The 18,995-nt window shown below is 57.5% G+C and overlaps 3 protein-coding genes across 3 annotated transcripts; 1 reads left to right on the top strand and 2 right to left on the bottom strand.

The window, feature by feature from the left end:
• Positions 1-3,205: 3,205 nt before the first annotated feature.
• LOC311165582 (uncharacterized protein) lies at positions 3,206-6,351 on the bottom strand (the record flags this gene model as incomplete). Its single annotated transcript, XM_084225657.1, has 8 exons — positions 3,206-3,543; positions 3,623-3,766; positions 3,957-4,001; positions 4,089-4,124; positions 4,204-4,362; positions 5,151-5,240; positions 5,344-5,418; positions 5,535-6,351. The coding sequence occupies 8 exons, from the start codon at positions 6,349-6,351 to the stop codon at positions 3,206-3,208; spliced, it is 1,704 nt and encodes a 567-aa protein (XP_084081783.1).
• A 1,271-nt stretch (positions 6,352-7,622) lies between these two features.
• Positions 7,623-12,880, top strand: LOC311165581 (killer cell lectin-like receptor subfamily G member 1; the record flags this gene model as incomplete). Its single annotated transcript, XM_084225656.1, has 9 exons — positions 7,623-7,671; positions 8,123-8,233; positions 8,725-8,808; positions 9,425-9,573; positions 9,791-9,894; positions 10,346-10,529; positions 11,578-11,756; positions 12,189-12,331; positions 12,813-12,880. 9 exons carry the CDS (start codon positions 7,623-7,625, stop codon positions 12,878-12,880), a joined length of 1,071 nt encoding a protein of 356 aa, XP_084081782.1.
• A 1,013-nt stretch (positions 12,881-13,893) lies between these two features.
• Positions 13,894-18,101, bottom strand: LOC311165580 (B-cell differentiation antigen CD72-like; the record flags this gene model as incomplete). The annotated part of the gene is made up of 6 exons (XM_084225655.1): positions 13,894-14,128; positions 15,756-15,850; positions 16,089-16,237; positions 16,366-16,680; positions 17,757-17,858; positions 17,975-18,101. 6 exons carry the CDS (start codon positions 18,099-18,101, stop codon positions 13,894-13,896), a joined length of 1,023 nt encoding a protein of 340 aa, XP_084081781.1.
• Between the last annotated feature and the right edge of the window lie 894 nt (positions 18,102-18,995).

The following is an 18,995-nucleotide window of genomic DNA, read 5'->3' as shown; positions in this document are numbered from 1 at the left end:
CCGGCACCCCTCACTGCACCCCCGACACCCTTCAGTGCCCCTCACTGCACCTCACTGCAACCCCCGGCACCCCTCACTGCAACCCCCGGCACTTCCAGTGCCACCCACTGCAGCTCACTGCAGCTCCCTGCACCTCTCACTTCCCCCCCTGCACCCTTCCCTGCCATCCCCTGCAGCCCACTGTTCTTCCCACTGCCTCCTTCAATGCCCCCCTCACTGCAACCTCCCTGCACCCCTCATTGTACCCGGGCCCTGCGCCTCCCACTGCGCCCTGTTGCACACCACTCCGTTGAAATCCCGGTTCCCAGTACCCCACATCGCTCTGTCCCACTTGCACCTCCACTGCTATCCCCTGCACCCCCAACCTGCCGCCCCCAGGCACCCCCTCATCGCCCATCCCTGTCCTTGCTGCAACACCACCCTCCTCAGCAGCCAGCCCCCTCCTGCTGCCCCATGTCAGAGCACCCCTCACTGCCCTTCACCTCCCGAACGCAGAGGGGACAGCCCACCCCACTGCCCCAGCACCTCAGAGCTGAAGGATTGGTGCTGGGGTGCCCCAGGGCTGGAAGGAGTAGGGGTAGACTCAAGTGAGGAGCATGGCAGAATGGCAGGGAGCAAGCCAGGGTGTTGGGGAGTGTGGTGGGATGATGGGGAGCGCTGCAGGCTTACTGGGAGCATGACAGGACAATCAGTGGAATGATGGGGAGCACAGCAAGGTCAGTCTGGAGCATGGACAACCACAGCCCAGCCATTACAACTCCACCAGGGCAAGCAGCAGGGCTCAGGAAGAGAGATCCCACCTTCCTCTTCCATTTGCCTGCCCTGATAGGTCCCAGGAAGAGAAATCCAGGGCGGGAATGTTTGCAGGCAGCGGCCCCATCACTGTGAGGCTTGGGGCCAGAGCTGCTGGCCAGCAGCCAGGCAGTTTCTGCTCCTGCTTGGGAGCACAGAGGATGTTTTGTATGCAGTGGTGGGAGCATCATGCCCACCAGGGCTGGCCCTGCTGCCAGCAGCTCCCTGCCCACTGCATCACGAGGCCTCTGTGCCTCTGTGGCATGCCTTTCTCTATGACCCGGGGTGCACAGCTGGTATGGGATGAGGGACAGTGTCAGGGGGGTCGTGGGGCCTTTCCAGCACTACCTGCCCATGTTTCTGCCCTGCTAGATGATGTCTGGGCTGTGATGTTGTTGCTCACTGCTGCTGTGACACCTGCTGTCCCCCTGCCACTTTGCAGTCGGGCACTGTGACAGTGCCCCTGGTCCCTCTCCACAGCTTGGCCACATGTGGGGTGCTCCAGCCAGCTGGTGTGTGCACCTGGAAGATGTGGGGTGCCCTGGCAAGGTCCTGGAAGACAGTGGGGCAGGCAATGGGCCAGGGTGTGAGGTGAAAAGGGCAGGAGTTCAGGGACACCTAGCTGGGGAGTGACAGGGACATGTACTGCAACCTCACCCTGAATGTCATGCATGGCATCCAGGCAGTGATGAGTGGATCCATCATCCATACATCCTCAAGATGGGATGACATGGACTTCAACATGGACTGCTTGCCCACTCACATCAAATTGGATCCCTTACCCTCCTGAAATACCATTGGTGGAACCCCAAAAATCAGAATTCCTGGGTTCTGTAAAATTGGATTTTTGTGTTAATTTTAAATACATGGGAAGGAATCAGTCTAAAAATGTTTCTCCCTATCACCCTGTGTATAAGAATCAAAACTTTTAGTACAATTACACTTCTGGCAGCCTTTCTAAATCCAGTAATGCAGCTGCTATCAGGAATGTTTTTAGTTTATAAAGATCAAGCCTGAGCCTTTAAGCGACTGGAATTTTTAACTAAAAGATTCTTTTTAGGATAGGTATGTATTTGGTAATTTTGATAATAATCGTATTAATCATGATACCTTTCAATGTGTGCAGAGATTAATTATTAAGGCCATTAAAAGAGTATTTTTGGTCGAAAGGAAAGGAGATGTTGGAATGTTGGGGGACACAAGACAGATGATATACTTTGGACCTGGTTAACATAAGAGATTTGATAACAGGATGCCTTGGCAAAAGCAAATGGAACTTTGAAAATTAGACCTAGATTGCAAGAAGATGAAATCAAACGGGTTTACCAGAAAAAGAAAATCCCATTAAACTCTGCAAGCAAGAGATGTTGTTATATGCATAACTTTGTGTATGTGATTTTAACCTAATCATTGTAGTACACATTACTAGTCTCCCTAAAATAGTATCTAAGTGCTTGTATCCCACAATAAAATTAGATTCTGATCACCAAGTCAGTCTCTCCCCATGTCTCTCCATCACCGACTTTCTCCAGCCCCTCCTGGCTGGGCTTGATCTGGCATGGACTGGCCTCTACATGGCCTCCCTCCTCTTCTGGGAGAAGTGGCAGGCCACCTGCCAGCCCTCCAGCACGTGGCATCTGGCATGGCACACCATTTTCATGATGTCTACACCATGTACACTTCCTCTCCCTGGATGTGGCAAAGAGATTCCGGAAGCAGACAGCACATTGCCCCTTCCCCATGGAGGATGTGCACAAACTGGTGAAGGCACACACCCTGGTTACGTCTGCAGCTACTGTTACCTTGATGATGATCCATGTACGGAAGCAGGAGGATCCCTCCTGGAGCAGGAGGGCCTCACCAGAGCATGTGGTGAGCCCACAGAACTGGCTGTGAAAGGCCCAGATTGTTCCCTGGAAGAAACCTGCCAAGGACCTGGACACTAAGGGACCATGGCTGCTGCACATGCTGCTTCCCCAGCACAGCATTACCCACCCCAGCCTCTTCATTTGGAGAAGGATGCATCCTGGGCTTCCTGGCCTCCACTCCTGGCAGTGGCCCTGCTCTGCTCTACAGACAGCAGGACATCTCCCAGGAACATCTGATGCCCACCTAGCCGCTGGTGTAAAGGGTAAAAAAAGTACATCTGCCCCGTGCTGTGTGGGCTGGGAGTTTCTCTGAGTCTGTAAATAGCCGAGTTCCCCTCATGCTCATCTCGAAAGTGAGAAGGGGAACATTCCCCAGAGAGGAGGAAAGAATTGGTCAGTAGCAAATGCTGGTAGAAAAGCTATTTTTAATTTTATTAAATGTCTCTCTAGTATAAACTTTCAAAATATTTGGAACCTCTGATATAAAGATTTGTGCCATGGCTCTGTAGCAAAGCTGCTGCTCCTGGGGCCAGCGATGGTGGCACTCAGGGGGGGATGCACTTGGCATCAGGGGACAGCTGAGGCTCCTCTTTTTGATCCAGGGAAGTGTGGGGAGCACCAGGGGAGCAGGGCCCTCCGGAGCCACCCTCAAAAAGGGGCACGTGGGGGACATAGTGGCCAAGGGGGCCAGGATGGGTCTGTGGCCGGAGCAGGAGCTGGTGCAGGGTCTCGCCCACCTGCACGAGGCTGTGGGAGAGGAGGTGGAGGTGGGAGACGGTGTCACTGGCCAGGCTCTCCAGCAGTGCCTGCTGCTGCCGCGATGTCTGCAGGATCTGCACCAGCAGTTGCTGGACATTCTGGAGCAAGCCTGCCACGCCAGACCCTGCAGTGAGAGAGGGGTCAGTGGCACCTCACCATGGCTCTCCCTGTGAGGCTGCTGTGATGCTGCAGGGAGCACCCACCGTGCAGGCTTGTGTCTGATGCATCTTCAGCTGCTGCTGGCTGCTCACTCATGGCTGCTGTCCCGTGGGAGCCTGTGGCTGCAGCAGCCAGTGACAGCACTCGGTTTCCTCTTCCCATCCCCAGGGACGTCTCACCAGGAAAACCTGTCACGAAAGCTTGGCATGGAGCAAACAACAAGAGTCATGGAGACACCCAAGCCCCAGATTTAGCCTGACTACGACACAGAGCCCTGGAAAGGCACTGCCTCTGGGAGCCTGTGCCCTTCTCACTGGCAGGACAAGATGAAGCTGTGCCCTGGAGCATGAGGACTCACTCAAAGCTGCAGACACTTACTGGCCTTTCCCTCGGCTCCTTCCTGCTTCAGGTCAGTGTGACAGCCTGGAAGGAGAGCAGACACAGCCTGTGAGCTGCAGCCCCCTCTTGTGCCAGGGCACACAAGAATGATAGCTGGGGCATGGTACTCACCCAGGAGGGAGAGGGGAGAGAAGCAGCAACTGGTGTCTGCAATGAGAACCATATCAGACCCTGCTTGTGGGGCTGAGGGGGTTTACTGGGCTGAGCAGGGCAAGGAAAGCCTTACGTGGCATGGCAGGGGGTGTGGGTGGCACTCCAGCAATGTGTTCCCCACCAGCTGCTGGGAGAAAGCAGAGAGGAGAGATACGCCTTCTGAAGGGACCCGGCCTGACATGCCCTAGCCACCGCTCCAGAGCGCCCTGCAGGGCCCCAAAGCACTTCAGAGCTAGGTACAAAAGCAGGAGTCACTCACCCACCACTGCAATGCAGCCACCTCTGGGCTGGAAGGCAGCAGCGGCGGAGCAGCGCGCAGCAACGCTACACAACACACTAGGACTGGAAGAGAAGGAGAATCCCACATCCACTTGAAACTGCAGGGGGAATTTGGGGAGACAGAAGGTGGTTACCCAGTGTGGGAAGATGGCCGGGGCGCCCACGCAAACCAGACTCGGGGATGTGTCCTGCATCACCTCAGTGCCAAATCCCCAGGAGAGTGAGCAGTGAGGGGTCTGCAGGTTAAGCACGTGGGTAGGCTGAAGGGCAGGGGAGCTGCAGGCAGCTCTGGCCCTCACACACAGCCCAAACTCATCTGAAGCTTTATGGTGTTCCTGGGCCCCTGAAGAGCCAGAAACTGCCGAAGGGAAGGGAGTCACATGCCCTGCAATGCCACCAGCCACGAGATCCCTGCGCTGTATCAGGGCCACTGCCCCTTCCAGACCTCTCACCTCATGATCTGCCCTAGGGCAGCCAGCAGCCTTGCCATGCCCTCAGGCTGGTGCTCCCTCCTGCCCTATCCCAGCCATCCCCATCCCCACATGCTCTGGGGCTGGTTTGGAGCCAAGCCTGCGGAGACGGAAGTCCAAACACACCCATCGTTGACCATCCCTGCTGAGGGACATGTGATGGATCCCCTGATCCTCTTAGCCTCCCATTCCCACCATGCTGGCATGGGCTTGGGCTGGAGCCATGGCTGGAGCCAGGCAGCTCAGCACAGCAGGGCAGCTCAGTACTTACGACTCTCTGGCTCGTCCTTTACACACTGCAGCATCGGTGACAGCAGTGTGCTGGAGGTGTCCCCACCAACGTCATGCTCTGCAGAAGGAGCTGAAGGGGTGCAGAAAAGAGCTTCAGTAACTGGGGGGAGAGGGGGGTCCACCACCTCGCAGCCAGGACAAACCCCACTCCAGCTGCCTGAGCCCACGGGTACCTGGTGGCTCTGGTGAGGATGGAGAGCATGTGGCAAGGGCTGACCTGCGCCTTCTGGAGGGCAGCTTCACCACGTCTAGGGGAAGGGAAAGACCATCAACAGACCCTGGGTGTTCACATAGCACCGCTGCTCCACCAGCACCCCACGTCCAGCCACGCTGCTAAGCCCACAAGCCCGTCCCCGGCACCCACCTGGCATCCTCCGTTCGCCGAAGACGGGCCGCCCGGCCGCCTTCCAGATGCTCTTCATGGCTCGGTAGTGCGGCGGCAGCCGGGGCGAGTGGTGTCCTGCCCTCCGGCGCGTCTCCCGCTCCGAGTGGAAAGCCTGCTTGAGCGCCTTCCACTTGGAGCGGCACTGGGCCACGCTGCGCCCGTAGCCGGCCGCCGCCAGTCCCCGGGAGATCTCCCGCCAGAGCGCCTCGTTGGGTCGCGACGTGGAGGCCATGAGCAGCGCAGCCTCCCCCGAGCCCCCCACCAGCGACAGGAGGCTGCTGACCTCCGCCTGCGTCCAGGCTCGCCCGCGGGGCATGCTGCCGGCCCGGGGCGGGGGTGCCCGGGATCGCTCGGGCCCGGGCCGGCGGCGGGGCTCGGCTGTGCGCTCCCGGGGGCGCACCGGGAGGATGCCGCGCCGGGGGCGGCACCGGGAGGCGGTCCGGGAACCGCGCCGGGAGCTGCGCAGGGAACCGCCAGGAACCGCCCCGGTGGCTGCCCCGGGATCCGCGCCGGGCAGCGCCGCGCCGCCGGTAGCACCGGGAGCCGCGCCGGGAGCCGCACCGACCGCCCTTGCGCCGCACCGGGCACCGCGCCGGGAGCTGCCGGGAGGCGCCGGGAGCCGCATCGAGCATGTGCAGCCCTGGGAGGAGCCGCTGGGAAACGTAGTCCTGGACGAGATATCCTCCCGCGGCGAAACCCTCCCACTCGGAGCGCGGTCGTTGTGTGCCCGCAGGCTCCCGGGGGTTCGGGGGAGCTCTGCCGCTCCCCCGTGCGAGGGCACGGCAGGGGTGGCCATCACGGCAGCCCTGGAGGCTGAGGCAATGGAAGGAGCACCCCAGCCCCCCCATTTTCCAGGGCTGAGATGCAGCTGCAGCCACATGCAAAAAAAGGGACTTGTAAGCAAATAGCCCGCGGCCTTGCTCCTTGGAGAGAGAGGCAAGGAAGGGAATGTGTACTGTGTCCCAAGGATACCCAGCCTTCCCTTGCAGTCCCTAGGGCAGATCAGAGACAGCCACACTTGTTTAACCTGGAGAAGATAAAGTTCTGGGGAGACATTAAGCAGCTTTGCAGTACCAGGAGGACTAAAGAGAGATGGAGGGAGACTTTTTGTAAGGGTGTGTCATGACAGGAGAAGGAGGAATGGCTTCCGACTGTCAGAGGGCAGGTTTAGCTTAGATATTCATCACAGAATCACAGAATTTCCTGAGTTGGAAGGGACCCACTGGGATCATCAAAGTCCAACTCCTTGAACAGGACACCCCCAACAATCCCCCCATGTGCCTGAGAACATTGTCCAAATACTTCCTGAACTCTGTCAGACTTGGTGCTGTGATCACTTCCCTGGGGAGCCTGTTCCAGTGCCCAGCCACCCTCTGGGTGAAAAACCTTTGCCTAATATTCAACCTAGACACCTGTCACTGGTCACCAGAGAGAAGAGATCAGTGTCTGCCCCTCTGTTTCCTCTTGTAGACTGTGATAAGGTCTTCCTGCAGTCTCCTTTTCTCCAGACTTGAACAAACAAAGTGACCTCAGCTGCCTCTCATATGACTTTTCCTGTTTTAGGAAGAAATTATTATGAAGATGGTGAGGCACTGGCACAGGTTGTCCAGGGAAGCTGTCAATGCCCCATCCCTGGAACTGTCCATCAGGTTGGATGGAGCTCTGAACAACCTGGTCTAGCGGAGGGTGTCCCTGTCCAAGCAGGGGGCTTGGAACGAGATGGCCTTTAAGGTCCTTTACAACTCCGTGATGTGCCTGCCTAGCCCAGCCCTGGCTGCACGTTTGAGCCAGCAGCCATTCCCACTGCTGGCTGACCCCGAGCAAGGAGTGTGCGGTTCCGTCCTGCCGGGATGCCGGGATTCCGGGATGCTGGCCTCAACAGGGCTGTCCCTCGCCCCAAGCATCTGGCAGCCCCACAAGCCCCCCGGGTTTTGTGCCAGGTGGTGCCTCTGGGGACCCCACCAGGAAGTGACACTTTCCATTTTGCATCACAGCCGTCTGAGAAGCTGGGCTGGGAAAGGGTTGTTGCTGCCCCGGTGGGCTGCAGAGCAGGAGAGCAAGGAAGGGATGGAAGAGGGTGTCACGTATGCCGACCTGCGCTTTCCCCCCACACCAGGTAATGGCCCCCAACTCTCTCAGTGGGTTCCCTGCCCTCCTGCAGCCCCTTGCCTTCCCCAGAAATGTCCTCCCGGTCCTGCTCCCCCCACTCCCTCTTTTTGGGTGTCCTCTCTCAAACAGCTCCTCTCCAGCCCTGTTGCAGCCTGCCTACTCTCGGGGTGGGGGGCAGGATGGGCTCAAAGGCAGGAATGCCCACTGCACCCCCACGCCGCAGCACAGACACTTCCCCTCTGCTCTCCCCACCAAGTATTGCATGCAGGGAGATAATTTCTAGGACAATCAAGCTGCTGCAAACAGGCTCTTCTCCCCCACTTTTCCCAGGCTCCCCCAGTGCCTCCTGACATTCCACCTGGGATTCACAGACCTTTCCTGGCTCAAGGCTCCCCACTGCTCCCTCCAAACTATCCCTCATCCCCCCCACCCCCGTCTATGTTAACTCCTTCTCTCAGCTCCTCAGCAGCGAGTGCGCCTGCCCTGGTGCTGGGCAGCCCTCAGCCTGGGTCTCCTCTCCCTGACACTCCTACTGGCACAGATCATCCTTGTCAGCCTGAGTTTCCACTGTAAGTACCAGCCATGCAGTGCCCAGATCTCTGCAGAGGGGGTCCTGGGGTCAGGGCTGGCACCAGAGCACTTGTGTCCTAACAGGCTGAGCTGTAGCTTCCCCATGGAGCTGGGCGCTTCTGCTTGGGGCTGAGGGCATCATGGGCTCTGGGGCAAGCATAAAAATTGGTGAGGCAAGACACTACCTACGTGGCTGGAAAAGGAAGCTGGAGCGACAGCGTGGGCTTGGGGAAAGCCACTCCATCAGGTGGCAATGAAAGGTGGGAGGGAGGGCACTGATACCGATACTGAAAGACAGCAGCACTTTCCCCGAAAGCCTGCTGCATGGAGGGCACAGCAAAATCTGCTAGGAGCTTGGCAGGCTTGGTGTAACTAAAGCAGGGGACACTTCACCCACAGCCATGAGGCTGTCTTGTGGGAGAGGACACTGGGTGCTGCTGGGAGCAGGAGCCTGGAGTTGCTAGGACACAGCTGTGCTCTTCTGCTGTAGATTTAGTGCAACAACAAACAAGCTGCACAAATGGTCTCTGGAGAATAGAGGAGAGCCCCAGCTATGGGAAACAGACACTGGAAGGTAAGAGAGCCTGGTGGGCTCCTGGGTGAGGTTTGGAGAGGGCCTTACTGCTGCTTTCAAGCAGCAGGATCTGTCCTTACTGGAGGATGTTTCCCTGAGCTCTCTCCCTACATATTCCTTCACCTTTACTGCCTGTCCCCCAGCTTGTGGTGTGGAGAGCTGCCCTAGCACTGCTGAACAGGCTGATCTGCTGAGACCCCTTTAGAGGAGATGACCCCAGACAGCTCAGTGTTACCTGGGACCACCACCAGCACCAGGCTCATGGATGCCACCAGCATCCCTGCTCCAAATGAGCATCAGCTTTTGGTGCAGCTGAAACCTTATCTGAGTCCTCAGCACTTTGTAAACTGTGTTTGTATCACCTCCCCAGCCTGCAGCTCCTTGCCCTGCTCAATGCCAGCATGTTCCTGTAACTAGTCCCTCTTCCCAGGGCTCTGGGACTGGAATGTTGGAGCTGGGCTCACAAATGAGGGAAAATGCAGAGTGGTATCCGTGGGGCAGACATACAAACATGATGTTGGTGCCCTGACTGCCCACTGTCACTCTCCTGGTCCCTGGGTCTGGTGGCAGCCCTGGCCAGCTGCCCCATCCCACCTGCTGTGTTTCTGGTGTGCAGGGCAATGCCAGTTTTGCCCGGTTGGCTGGCTCTGGGATGCAGGGCAGTGCTACTACTTCTCCTCTGCCAAAAAGAACTGGGAGCAGAGCAGAGAGGACTGCTGCTCCAGAGGGGCACAGCTGGTCACCATCCAAGCCAACACCACCCTGGTGAGTGCACCCTGCCCACTCCCTGTGAGCACTGGGCTGTCCTGTCCTGGTGGCCACCTCACGGTCCCTCGGCAGTCACCCAGGCACAGCATTGTCTCAGCTTCCCGGCCCACGTGCCCACAGCCTAGCACAGCCTCCAGGCAGGGAGCTGGGAATGCTGTGGCCATACAGCACAGCCCCCATCACTAACCTGTGGCTGGGTCCTCTCCTGTGCTAGGCGTTCCTGGTGCGCACAGCCAACATGGATGCCTTTCATGTGGGGCTGAAGCAGGATGGCTTCAGGTCTGAGTGGAAGTGGCTGGATGGCACCACACCGGAATGGTGAGGCTATCAGCTTGTTCCCAGCTGGGTGTGCTGAAGGTCCTTCATCAGGGCTCACGGTGGTGGTAGGGACAGGCATGATCGCATCCATATTTTGGCCACCTCTTTTCTTCCTAGGACAGCATTGGGGCATTTTAGGGAAGGGGCATTTTTAGCAGAGGCCTGACCCTGATGCCCACACTCTGCCTGGGTCTGCAGGGGATTCTGCAAACTGGTCCCAGTTTGGTCAGTGCTCAGCCCTGCAAGGATTAACCTGGGGGTACTTTGTGAGTGATGAGGGCATGTGGCCTAACTGGGAAGAGGCTGGCAGGAGACTGTGCTCCATGGGGAGGGTGAGCTTTGCCGCCACAGCAGCCCTGTGCCATGTCTGGTCCCTGGCTGCAGGAGCTGCTGATGGGACAGCCTCAGTTCTTCCTGCCCATCCCATCTCAGCCCACCCTCTCCCTTGCAGGATCTTCCCAGTCCAGCGCTACACCAGGTCTTTCCAGGCCTGTGGCAGGGTGTCAGGCTTGGGACTTTTAGGTGGTGCATGCACAGATGCCCTCAGATGGGTCTGCAAGCAGAGTGCAGCCACCATGCAGTGGCTCCAGTCCTCGCCTCCTGCCTTCCTCTGGGGAAACACCACCTACAGCTGTGTGAGGCCCTGATGGCCAGGGTGACCCCCAGCCTGTGCCACCACCCTGTTCCCTGCCTGACCCCAGGGCATGGGCATTCCCAGGCTCCGCTGCCTCCTGGCCCAGACCTCTTTACCCTCCAGAACTCTGCACTTTGCCAATAAATTCTGCCAATAACTGCAGCTGGCTTTGAGGTGTGGGGGTGGGAGGATGGATGTGCATCCTCCAGCTCTCAGACGCGGTGGCATCACCATCGCTCACAAGTGGGAAATTGCATCCTGTGGCCAGGGGCCAGCATTGAGCCAGCAGGAATCCAAGCATCCCCATGGCCCAGCAGCAGTGTTCAGCAGCAGCTCCTGTGCAGGCTGGCACAGGTCCCATGAAAGCTCTGGGCTTTCTGATCCTGGTGCTTGCCTGGGGCTTTTGCTTCTTGGGTCATGCTGCTCAGAGGTGACCTCTGCAGTCCCATGGAGGACTTGGGCTGGGCAGCAGCTTGTTTGCTGGTGCCTACCCAGACTGAAGAGGTTCCAGCAGACATCCTCACTTTGGGTGATGTGTGAGAGCCTAGAAGGCCTGCTAGGGCTTGATTTGGAGTTGTCTGGTCCCAGAGGCTGTTCTGGTTTCGGTATAGACCACTGAGTTATTCCAGCAGCCTGCAGCTCTGCCACAGACCTCGCTGGGACTCCCTCCCAGCACATGCAAAAGACCAAGCCCCCGCAGCCAGAGCAGCCTGTCAGCCTGAGCAGGACTGGGAGGTGATGCATGGGGAAGGGTAGCTCTGCTGTGGCCTGTACCCAGGGGCTTGGGCTCTTTACAATGTGGGGACTTGAATGCAGAACATCCTGAGCAGGAGGCAGCTCATTCACACCCCCGACCCCCTAAAATGAGAACATATGCAGGAAAAAAAAGACTTTTTGCAAATAAAGCAACTACTTCTGCTTTTCTGCATATGAAGATGTGTCTCCACACAGTATGGTCTTAGCCACACTCTGCCACCTGACCACAGTGGAGAAGGACAGAACTGAGTTCCTGACCGGACTGCTGCTGCTGAGCCGCCTGCATGGCCCAGGGTGGGCCCACACTGACCTGCAGTTTGCTGGGGCCCCTGCTCGCTGCACCCCTGTGCCCTGCAGACCCCAGTGAGGACGACATTCCCTACAAGAACCTGCTGCTGGGGCTGGTGCTGACAGTGGCCAGCCTGGGTGGAACCCAGCTGCGTTCACTGCCACAGGGATGCCCCAGCACAGTGTGAGCACTGGGTGATGGCTGTAGGACCATGGCAGGGTGCCCATGGGCACTCATCTTGTCACCGTTCCCATGGAAGAGTCTCAGATGTCTCGTTCCACAAAGCCATTTATTCACAGCACAGTAACACAGAAACAGCTCAAGATGGTTCCTCTGAGGAGGGATGCCCAACAGAGGAACACCTGGGCTTTTATCCCCTCAATATCTGCTTGTGCTCAAGCCTTGCTCCTCTTCCTCTCTTCTCCTGCCCCCTCTCTGTGTCCATCCACCTTGCTTTCATCATCCCTCTCCTTCATTATGCAAAAGGTCAGCAGTTCCTAGCTCCTGCTCTGTCTCTCGGTGTCCATGTATCTGTCTGGCACGGCTCATCTTCCTGCCCTTCCTGCCCTTTGCTATGGCAGCTCACAGCATCTTGCCTTGGGCTCCCACCCCAAGCTCAGTCTGCTTTTTCATCTGCATCTCTAACTGCACCTTGCAAGCCCAGCTGCCTGGAGCAGAGGTGATCCTCCACAAGGGGATGTCTGTACCAACCTTCCAGCCCACCTCTGCTGCCTTCCACTGGGGGTGGTTTGGTGAAGGTAGGTAAGATGGTGTCATTGGTCCCCTTTGATGACTCTGTTAGTTTTCCTGGCTGCCCCTTGCCTCTGCCACTATTTGCTGCTGGCTCCTGTCCTGCCCTTTCTTATCCCTACCTCACCTGTCTGGAGCTGAGCTTTGTTGTCCTGCCTCAATACCAGGAAGAAGATGTAGCTCACCTCCTGGGCACGCGACCATCCAGTGCGGGTGGGGAAAGCCAGGCAGGATTTACCAAGGGCAGGCAATGCCTGTCTGACCTCCTGCTGCTGTGGAAACAATGGGCTGTGCATAAGGGGAGAGCAATGGGGGACGTTTATGATGAACCTTTCAGGTCTGGGACTTGGTTTTCCATGGTCTCCTCTCTGGCAAAGTGGGGATATATGAGGTTAGGAGTAGAGGAGAAGAGAAGAGCTTAGGTGGAAAACCTGAATGGTGTGAGGGCTACAGTGGGTGTCAGTAACACCCTTGTTCCCCTGAATGCAGTCACTGAAGGGTTGATGCTGGGGTTTGTGCTCCTTGGAGCCTTCATCAGTGCACTGGATGGTGGGTAGGGGGTGGCCTCAGGCAGCTCAGGTGCAATACCAAACCAGTAATGTGTATGCTGGAGGGCAGGACTGGGGTACAGAGAGGCCTGGAGAAATGGTTTGATGGGAGGCTGATGATAACTGGAGTGGGTAAAAGTGCAAATCCTGCAGCTGGGAAGAAAGAAGAAGGCACAAATCAAGATGGGCAAGTAAGCAGCCGTGCTGAAGCAGCCCAGGGAAACCATGGAGCAGAGGCTGGATGGGTCGGCAGTGTGTCCTCGCAGTGGCAACTGCGACACTGTGGGCGGTGGGGGCTGGAGCTCAGGGCTTTAGGAGCAGGGAGGACATCTGGACTCTCCAGGACAAGCCAGATCCAGCAAGTCTTTGCTTTGCATGATAGCTGAGACTCTAGGGGACCTGCAATCCTGTCCCAGCCTTGCCATGCCGTTGGGCTGGCTCTACCAGCCTCATTCTGTGGAAGCTCTCCTAGAAGCTGCCCTCTCAGTCTGAAGTAATTTCACCTTGTGCTTTTGCTACAAGCCCTTGTGTAAAGTCTCTCTTCAGATCTCTTGTAGCCATTTTTGGTAGTGGAAGGCCACAGTAAGTTCCCTGAAGCCTTCTCTTCTCCAGGGTGAACAATCCCAATTCTCCTCACAGCCAAGGTGCTCCATCCCTCTGATCACTCTCAGTGCCCTCCTCTGGGCTGACTCCAGCAGGTCCCTGTCCCTCCCGTGCTGGCAGCCCAGCTCTGGATGCAGTGCTCCAGGTGGGTCTCAGCAGAGCAGAGCAGAGGGGCAGAATCCCCTCCCTGCCCTGCTGCCCACGGGGCTCTGGCTGCAGCCCAGGACACGTTTGGCTCTCTGGGCTGTGAGTGCCATGGCAGGGCATGTGCAGCCTCTCACCCACAGCACCCCTGAGTCCTTCTGGGCAGGGCTGCTCTGGGGCTGCTCATGCCCAGCCTGTGCTGGTACCAGGGGCTGTCCCAGCCCAGCTGCAGCACCAGCACTTGGCCTTGTTAAACCTCATGGTGTTCCCGTGGGTCACTCCTCGAGCTTGTCTGTGTCCCTCTGGATGGCATCCTGTCCTTCAGGTGTGTCAAACCACCTCAGCTGGTGCCACTTGCTGAGGGTGCAGTTCATCCCACTGTTCACATTGTTGGCAAAAGTACTAAATAACATTGGTCCCAAGGTGAATCCCTGAGGGCCAACATCATCACCAGTGTCCAATAAGGACACAGAGCCATTGAGCACTATCTTCTGGATGGAGTTGTCCAACCTTATGCACTGAACAGTTCACCCATTGAATCCACTTATCTCAAACTTAGAGGAGGACTGTGTTGAAGGCATTACAGAGGTGCAGACAGATGACACGTGTAGCCCTTTCCTTGTTCACTGAGCCAACCACTCCATTGTAGAAGGCCACTGGGTTGGTTGGGCAGGACTTGTGGTGAAGCTGTGCTGGCTGTCGCAGGTCCACCTTAGCAAAATTGTTGCTAACACATTCCCCTCTCTGCAGAAACAGTGACTGAGGCAGGGAGGGTCACCCTGGGTCCTGGACTGGGGTCTCTCACCACCTTCCTTTGGCAGATAAGGTCTCACATTCTTAGGGATCTTTGGTGGGAGGGGTCTCCCTTTTCCCCCATGCTCCCAAGTCTCCCTAGTGCTCCTTCCTCTCTCCCACTGTCTTATCAGTGCACCTCCATTTTTTCAGAACCATCCTCATTTGCAGTTCCACGCTGCTGCCTTTCTTTCCATGGTCTCAGGATTCCCACATTCACCTCCCATGGTCTTAGGGCTCTTCATTGCCCTCGTTTTCTTCCCATGGTTTCAGAGTTTCCTCATTCATCCACCATGTTCTCAAAGCTCCCCAGCACTCCCCCACTTCCTGAATGGTCTCTGGGCTTCCCAGCATTTTCTCATGCTGATGGCCCCACTGTCAGCAAGCTTTCCAGGCAGGACCCAGCCCTGGACAGGTGATGAAGGCAAAAAAAAAGGGCAGGACAAGAGCTGTCAATGCTGAGAGAAGGAACAGGCTGTAAATCCATGGGTCTCCTCTAAATGGACAGGTTGAGGACATCAGTGTGTCATCCCCTAGCTCCAAAAATATGCAAAAGGCAGATCCGGCACCCCTGGCAGCCTTGGGGTAACAAAGAAGGTGAGAGCTGGGCTCTGTAGTGGAGCTGCATTGGCCAGGGCACACAGGGACATGCAGTGGCACAGTACAAAGCAGTATAACATGTGTTTGAGTGAGTGTGGGAGAGGGGAATAAGGTCTGTTTTCCATAATCCTTGCTTTAAAATAGAGACACTTTTCCCCAGCAGTTTTGCAACACAATTGATGCAAAGCGTGCACCTGGGACAGGATCTCAGGGAGCGCACCCAGGAGCTGCTCCAGAGTCAGTGATGGAGCGGGGGGAGCAGCAGTCAGTCCTTGGCCAGAAAAGGAGGACGAGTCTCAGATGCACTGCTCAGCATTGGGGATTTCTCGCAGATCCACGGGTAGGGTCTGTCACATGGCTGATTCCACATTTCCCCGTTAACTAGTGACCAGCACTCTGGAACATGGCGTTTCCTAGGAAAGAAGGCACGTCTCAGGGCAGCAGTGACAACCTCCTCACCATGGACACAACTTCCCATAGATCCCAGTGCTGCTGGGGCAGGCAAGGCCCCTGGCACAGAGAGCAGCCTGAGGAAGTGTCACATTCCTCCTCCTGCTCTTGTTCTCTGCCACTTGGATATTTGGTGCTGCACCCCCAAGCTTGGCTCTACCCTCACCCCACTCCCTTGGGGCACTGCTCATGGCAGCCCATCAACCCTTTTATTGAGGGGTGTCACAGGGGCAAAACAGCACCTTTCTAGTATGGCAAAAGGACAGGTGCTTGTGCCAAGGACTCTTGCACTTACGAGGAATGTTTGCTCTCCATCAACACAGATCTTCTTGCCATATAAGGAAATGTTCCTCCCATCCAGTAGTATGCCTTAGGTGCGCGCACAAAATTCTAGGGGGAAGAGAAGCTGTCAACCACCTGCTTCATGACCAGCATTGCCAGGTGCTCAGGAGCCCCAGGGCTGGCTGTGGTTCTCCCATCAGACTGCCAGGATGGAGACTTGGGCTCATGGTGCCACTTGGGCCTCATAGTGCCACCCTGGCACCTGCACAGATACTGCTGCAGCTGACCCCGTGGGGCCCTGCCCAGCGCCACCCTCCCGGGGTACCACAACCCCCCTGCTTTGTACCGGCACTGTCAGTCGGGACCACTCATCTTGGACCAGCAGCTGAGCAGATTTCCCTGTGCAGTCTTCCTTGCTCTGCTCCCAGGTCTTGTTTGTCACCGAGATGTAGAGACACTTGCTCTTGAAGAGTACCCAGCCCCGGGGGCAGCAATCTGGGGACAGAGGCACAACTCAGGTGCTCATGCTTTATGGATGCTTGAGGAGTTCAGCCTGGCTGAGTTCAGCCCCCGCATCTTGGCAGCAGCCATGTCACCTGTGCCCCAGCCCCGTCACGCTCTACCTGTATTCACGCAGGCACGCAGGCTGCTCACAGTCCTCTCGCTGATGTTGAGCTTCCCCTGCACCACCTGCATCTCCTTCTGCAACACAGCCAGCTGCTGCTGGGCATGCCCCAGCTCAGCATTCCTGCTTTTCAGCTCCATCTGGCTGACGTTGCTCTCACGCCATGCTCGCTGCAGCTCCTCTCTGGCCCACGCCAGCTCCAGTTGTGTCTGCTCCAGGCTCTGCTCCTGCGCCCTCAGCTCCTGCGACAGGCGGCCCTGCTCGGCCATGTGCTCACGGGAGGAGTCCTGCAGGCTGCGGGTGACCTGCCAGTCTGGGGACAGGGGGGTGAGCTGGACATGAGCGTGGGGCCCTGCCTGGGGCATGCCTCTTGCAAGGGAAAGTGGGATAAGAGTGTCTGGCTGTGGGTGGAGATTATCCTGGGGGTGCCAGTGGGAAGGGAATGGAAGCCCCAGTGGTGGCAGGTGGAGGGGAGACATTGGAAGGCAGTGAGAGACAGTGGGAAGACAAGGAGAGTCAGTGAGAAGGCTGTGGAAAGCAGTGGGAGGCAATGGGAAGGCAGTGGAAGGGAGTGGGAGGCAGTGGGAGGCAGTGGGAGACAGTGGGAAGCAGTGGGAGGGTTTGTGGGGCAGTGGGAGGCAATGGGAGACAGTGGGAAGAAAATGGGAAGGAAAAGGGAGGCAGTGGGAAGGAATGGGAAGGCAGCAGGAGGCAGTGGGAATAAAATGGGGAGGCAATGTGAGGAAGCAGAAGGAAGTGAGAGGCAATGTAAGACAGTGGGAACTCAGTGGGAGAGAATGGGAGGTAGTGATGGGAAGGCAGTCAGAGGGACTAGGAGGCAATGGGAAGGAGTAGAAGGCGGTGGGAGGAAATGGTAGGCAATGGTTGGCAATGGGAGGCAGTGGGAAGACAGTGGAAGGAAATGGGAGGCAGTGAATAGAGAGTGGGAGGCAGTGAATAGAGAGTGGGAGGCAGTGAATAGAGAGTGGGAGGCAGTGAATAGAGAGTGGGAGGCAGTGGGAGGGATTGAGAAGCAGCAGAAGGCGGTGGCTAGGCAGTGAAAGACCGTGGGAGGCAGTGACAGGGAGTGGGAGGCAGTGGGAGGAACTGGCAGGTAGTGGGAAGACAGGGGCAAGACTACGGGAAGGGGTGGGAGGCAGTGTGAAGGCAATAGAAAAGCAATGGAAGGCAGTGGAAAAGACTAGAGGAGACAAGGGGAGATGGTGGTAGGCAGTGGGAAAGGCAGTGGGAAAGGCAGTGTGAGGCAGCTCTTGGAGGCCATGCAGGAGCCCCGGTCCCCAGCCCAGGCAAGTCTCCTCTCTGACAGCCCCCTGCCGCCAGTCCCTCGCCCAGCCCGACGCCCCCACCCCCCGGCAGCCACCGACTCACGGCAAGCCCCCAGGGCCACTACGGCCACCAGCAGCAGCAGCAGCAGGAGCAGGCTGGCTACCAGCAGTGCTGTGGGGATGCGCCATGGCCGGGTCCAGCGCCCTGCAAGAGAGGAGCACCTGCAAGATCACCCTGTGAGCATCGCCCCGTGAGCATCACCCCCTGGTCCCCTGCCACTGCCCTGCATCCCCGAGGCAGCGGCTGCTGCTCGTCCCCACCTGGGCTGGGCTCTGCGGTCACCGGCCCCAGTGGCACGTTCTCGTACGGGCTGTCATCGTCGTCGGGCACGGTGGATGGCGGCCGTGCCGCAAACTTCAGGTCGGCATAGACCACACTCTGGGCCATGCCCCGGGCGGCCCCAATGGCCTGCGGGCTCTGCTCCGCTTCAAATGGAAATGCAGCTGGTTTCTGCAGAAGCAGAAGTGTGGAGAGGAGCAATGGAGGGGAAAGTACGGTCACGGCAGCGCCGTCCTGCCATTGGCCAGGCACCACCATATCGCTTCCCTCCACCCCCTGAAATGGCTCAGTGTCCCCTGGGACGGCACTGGGGTGGTGCAGCTTGGGGCTGAAGCATGGGGCACAGCTGTAGGCCTCAGCCTACGGAGAATTCATCAGATTTCCTGGGGCAGGGGAGAGCAGGTCTGGCCTCCAGCTGGGAACAGGTAGCCCTGCTGCTGACTCTATCCAGGATGGAGGTTCCCTCTTGGTGCTCTGCTCGAGGATCTGAGCATCACTGCCCGAATGCCTAAAAGAGACTTCCACATTGCAGCATGAGCTTTCACTTCTCTCATCACGACCACATGTCTCTGCTCTGCCACCAAATACACTATGGAAAACCACATCCCAGACACCAAAGGGGCATGATAAATGGCCCTGTTGCTCTCCCTTCATCCCCAGGCTGCTGCTTCCAAGCAGTAGGAGGTACATTCAGCAGGCACCCAGTAAATCCCACTGGCCTTTCCCCTACATGTCCTCCCTGGGTCTGGGCCCCTGCATGCCCAGGCAGACTTGTTCCACTTTCTTCCAGGAGGTTGAGTAGAGGCTGCCCAACTTTATAGCTTTCTAAACCTCCTTCCTGTCCCCTTTGAAGCTGGCTTTGATTTTTCCTTTTCTCCACTGAGGAAGAACTTCCCTTGCTCTTGCAGAGCTGATGGACAGTGACTATGTAACACAGTGCTCCACCAGCACCACTGTGCTCCTCCAGTGCTGTCCCAGGGACTGGCCATCTGCCCCTCTGAA

Source organism: Fringilla coelebs, assembly GCF_963513975.1.
Source record: "Fringilla coelebs genome assembly, chromosome: Z".
In the NCBI taxonomy this organism is placed as follows: domain Eukaryota; kingdom Metazoa; phylum Chordata; class Aves; order Passeriformes; family Fringillidae; genus Fringilla; species Fringilla coelebs.
This window is presented reverse-complemented; position numbering and strand designations above follow the sequence as displayed.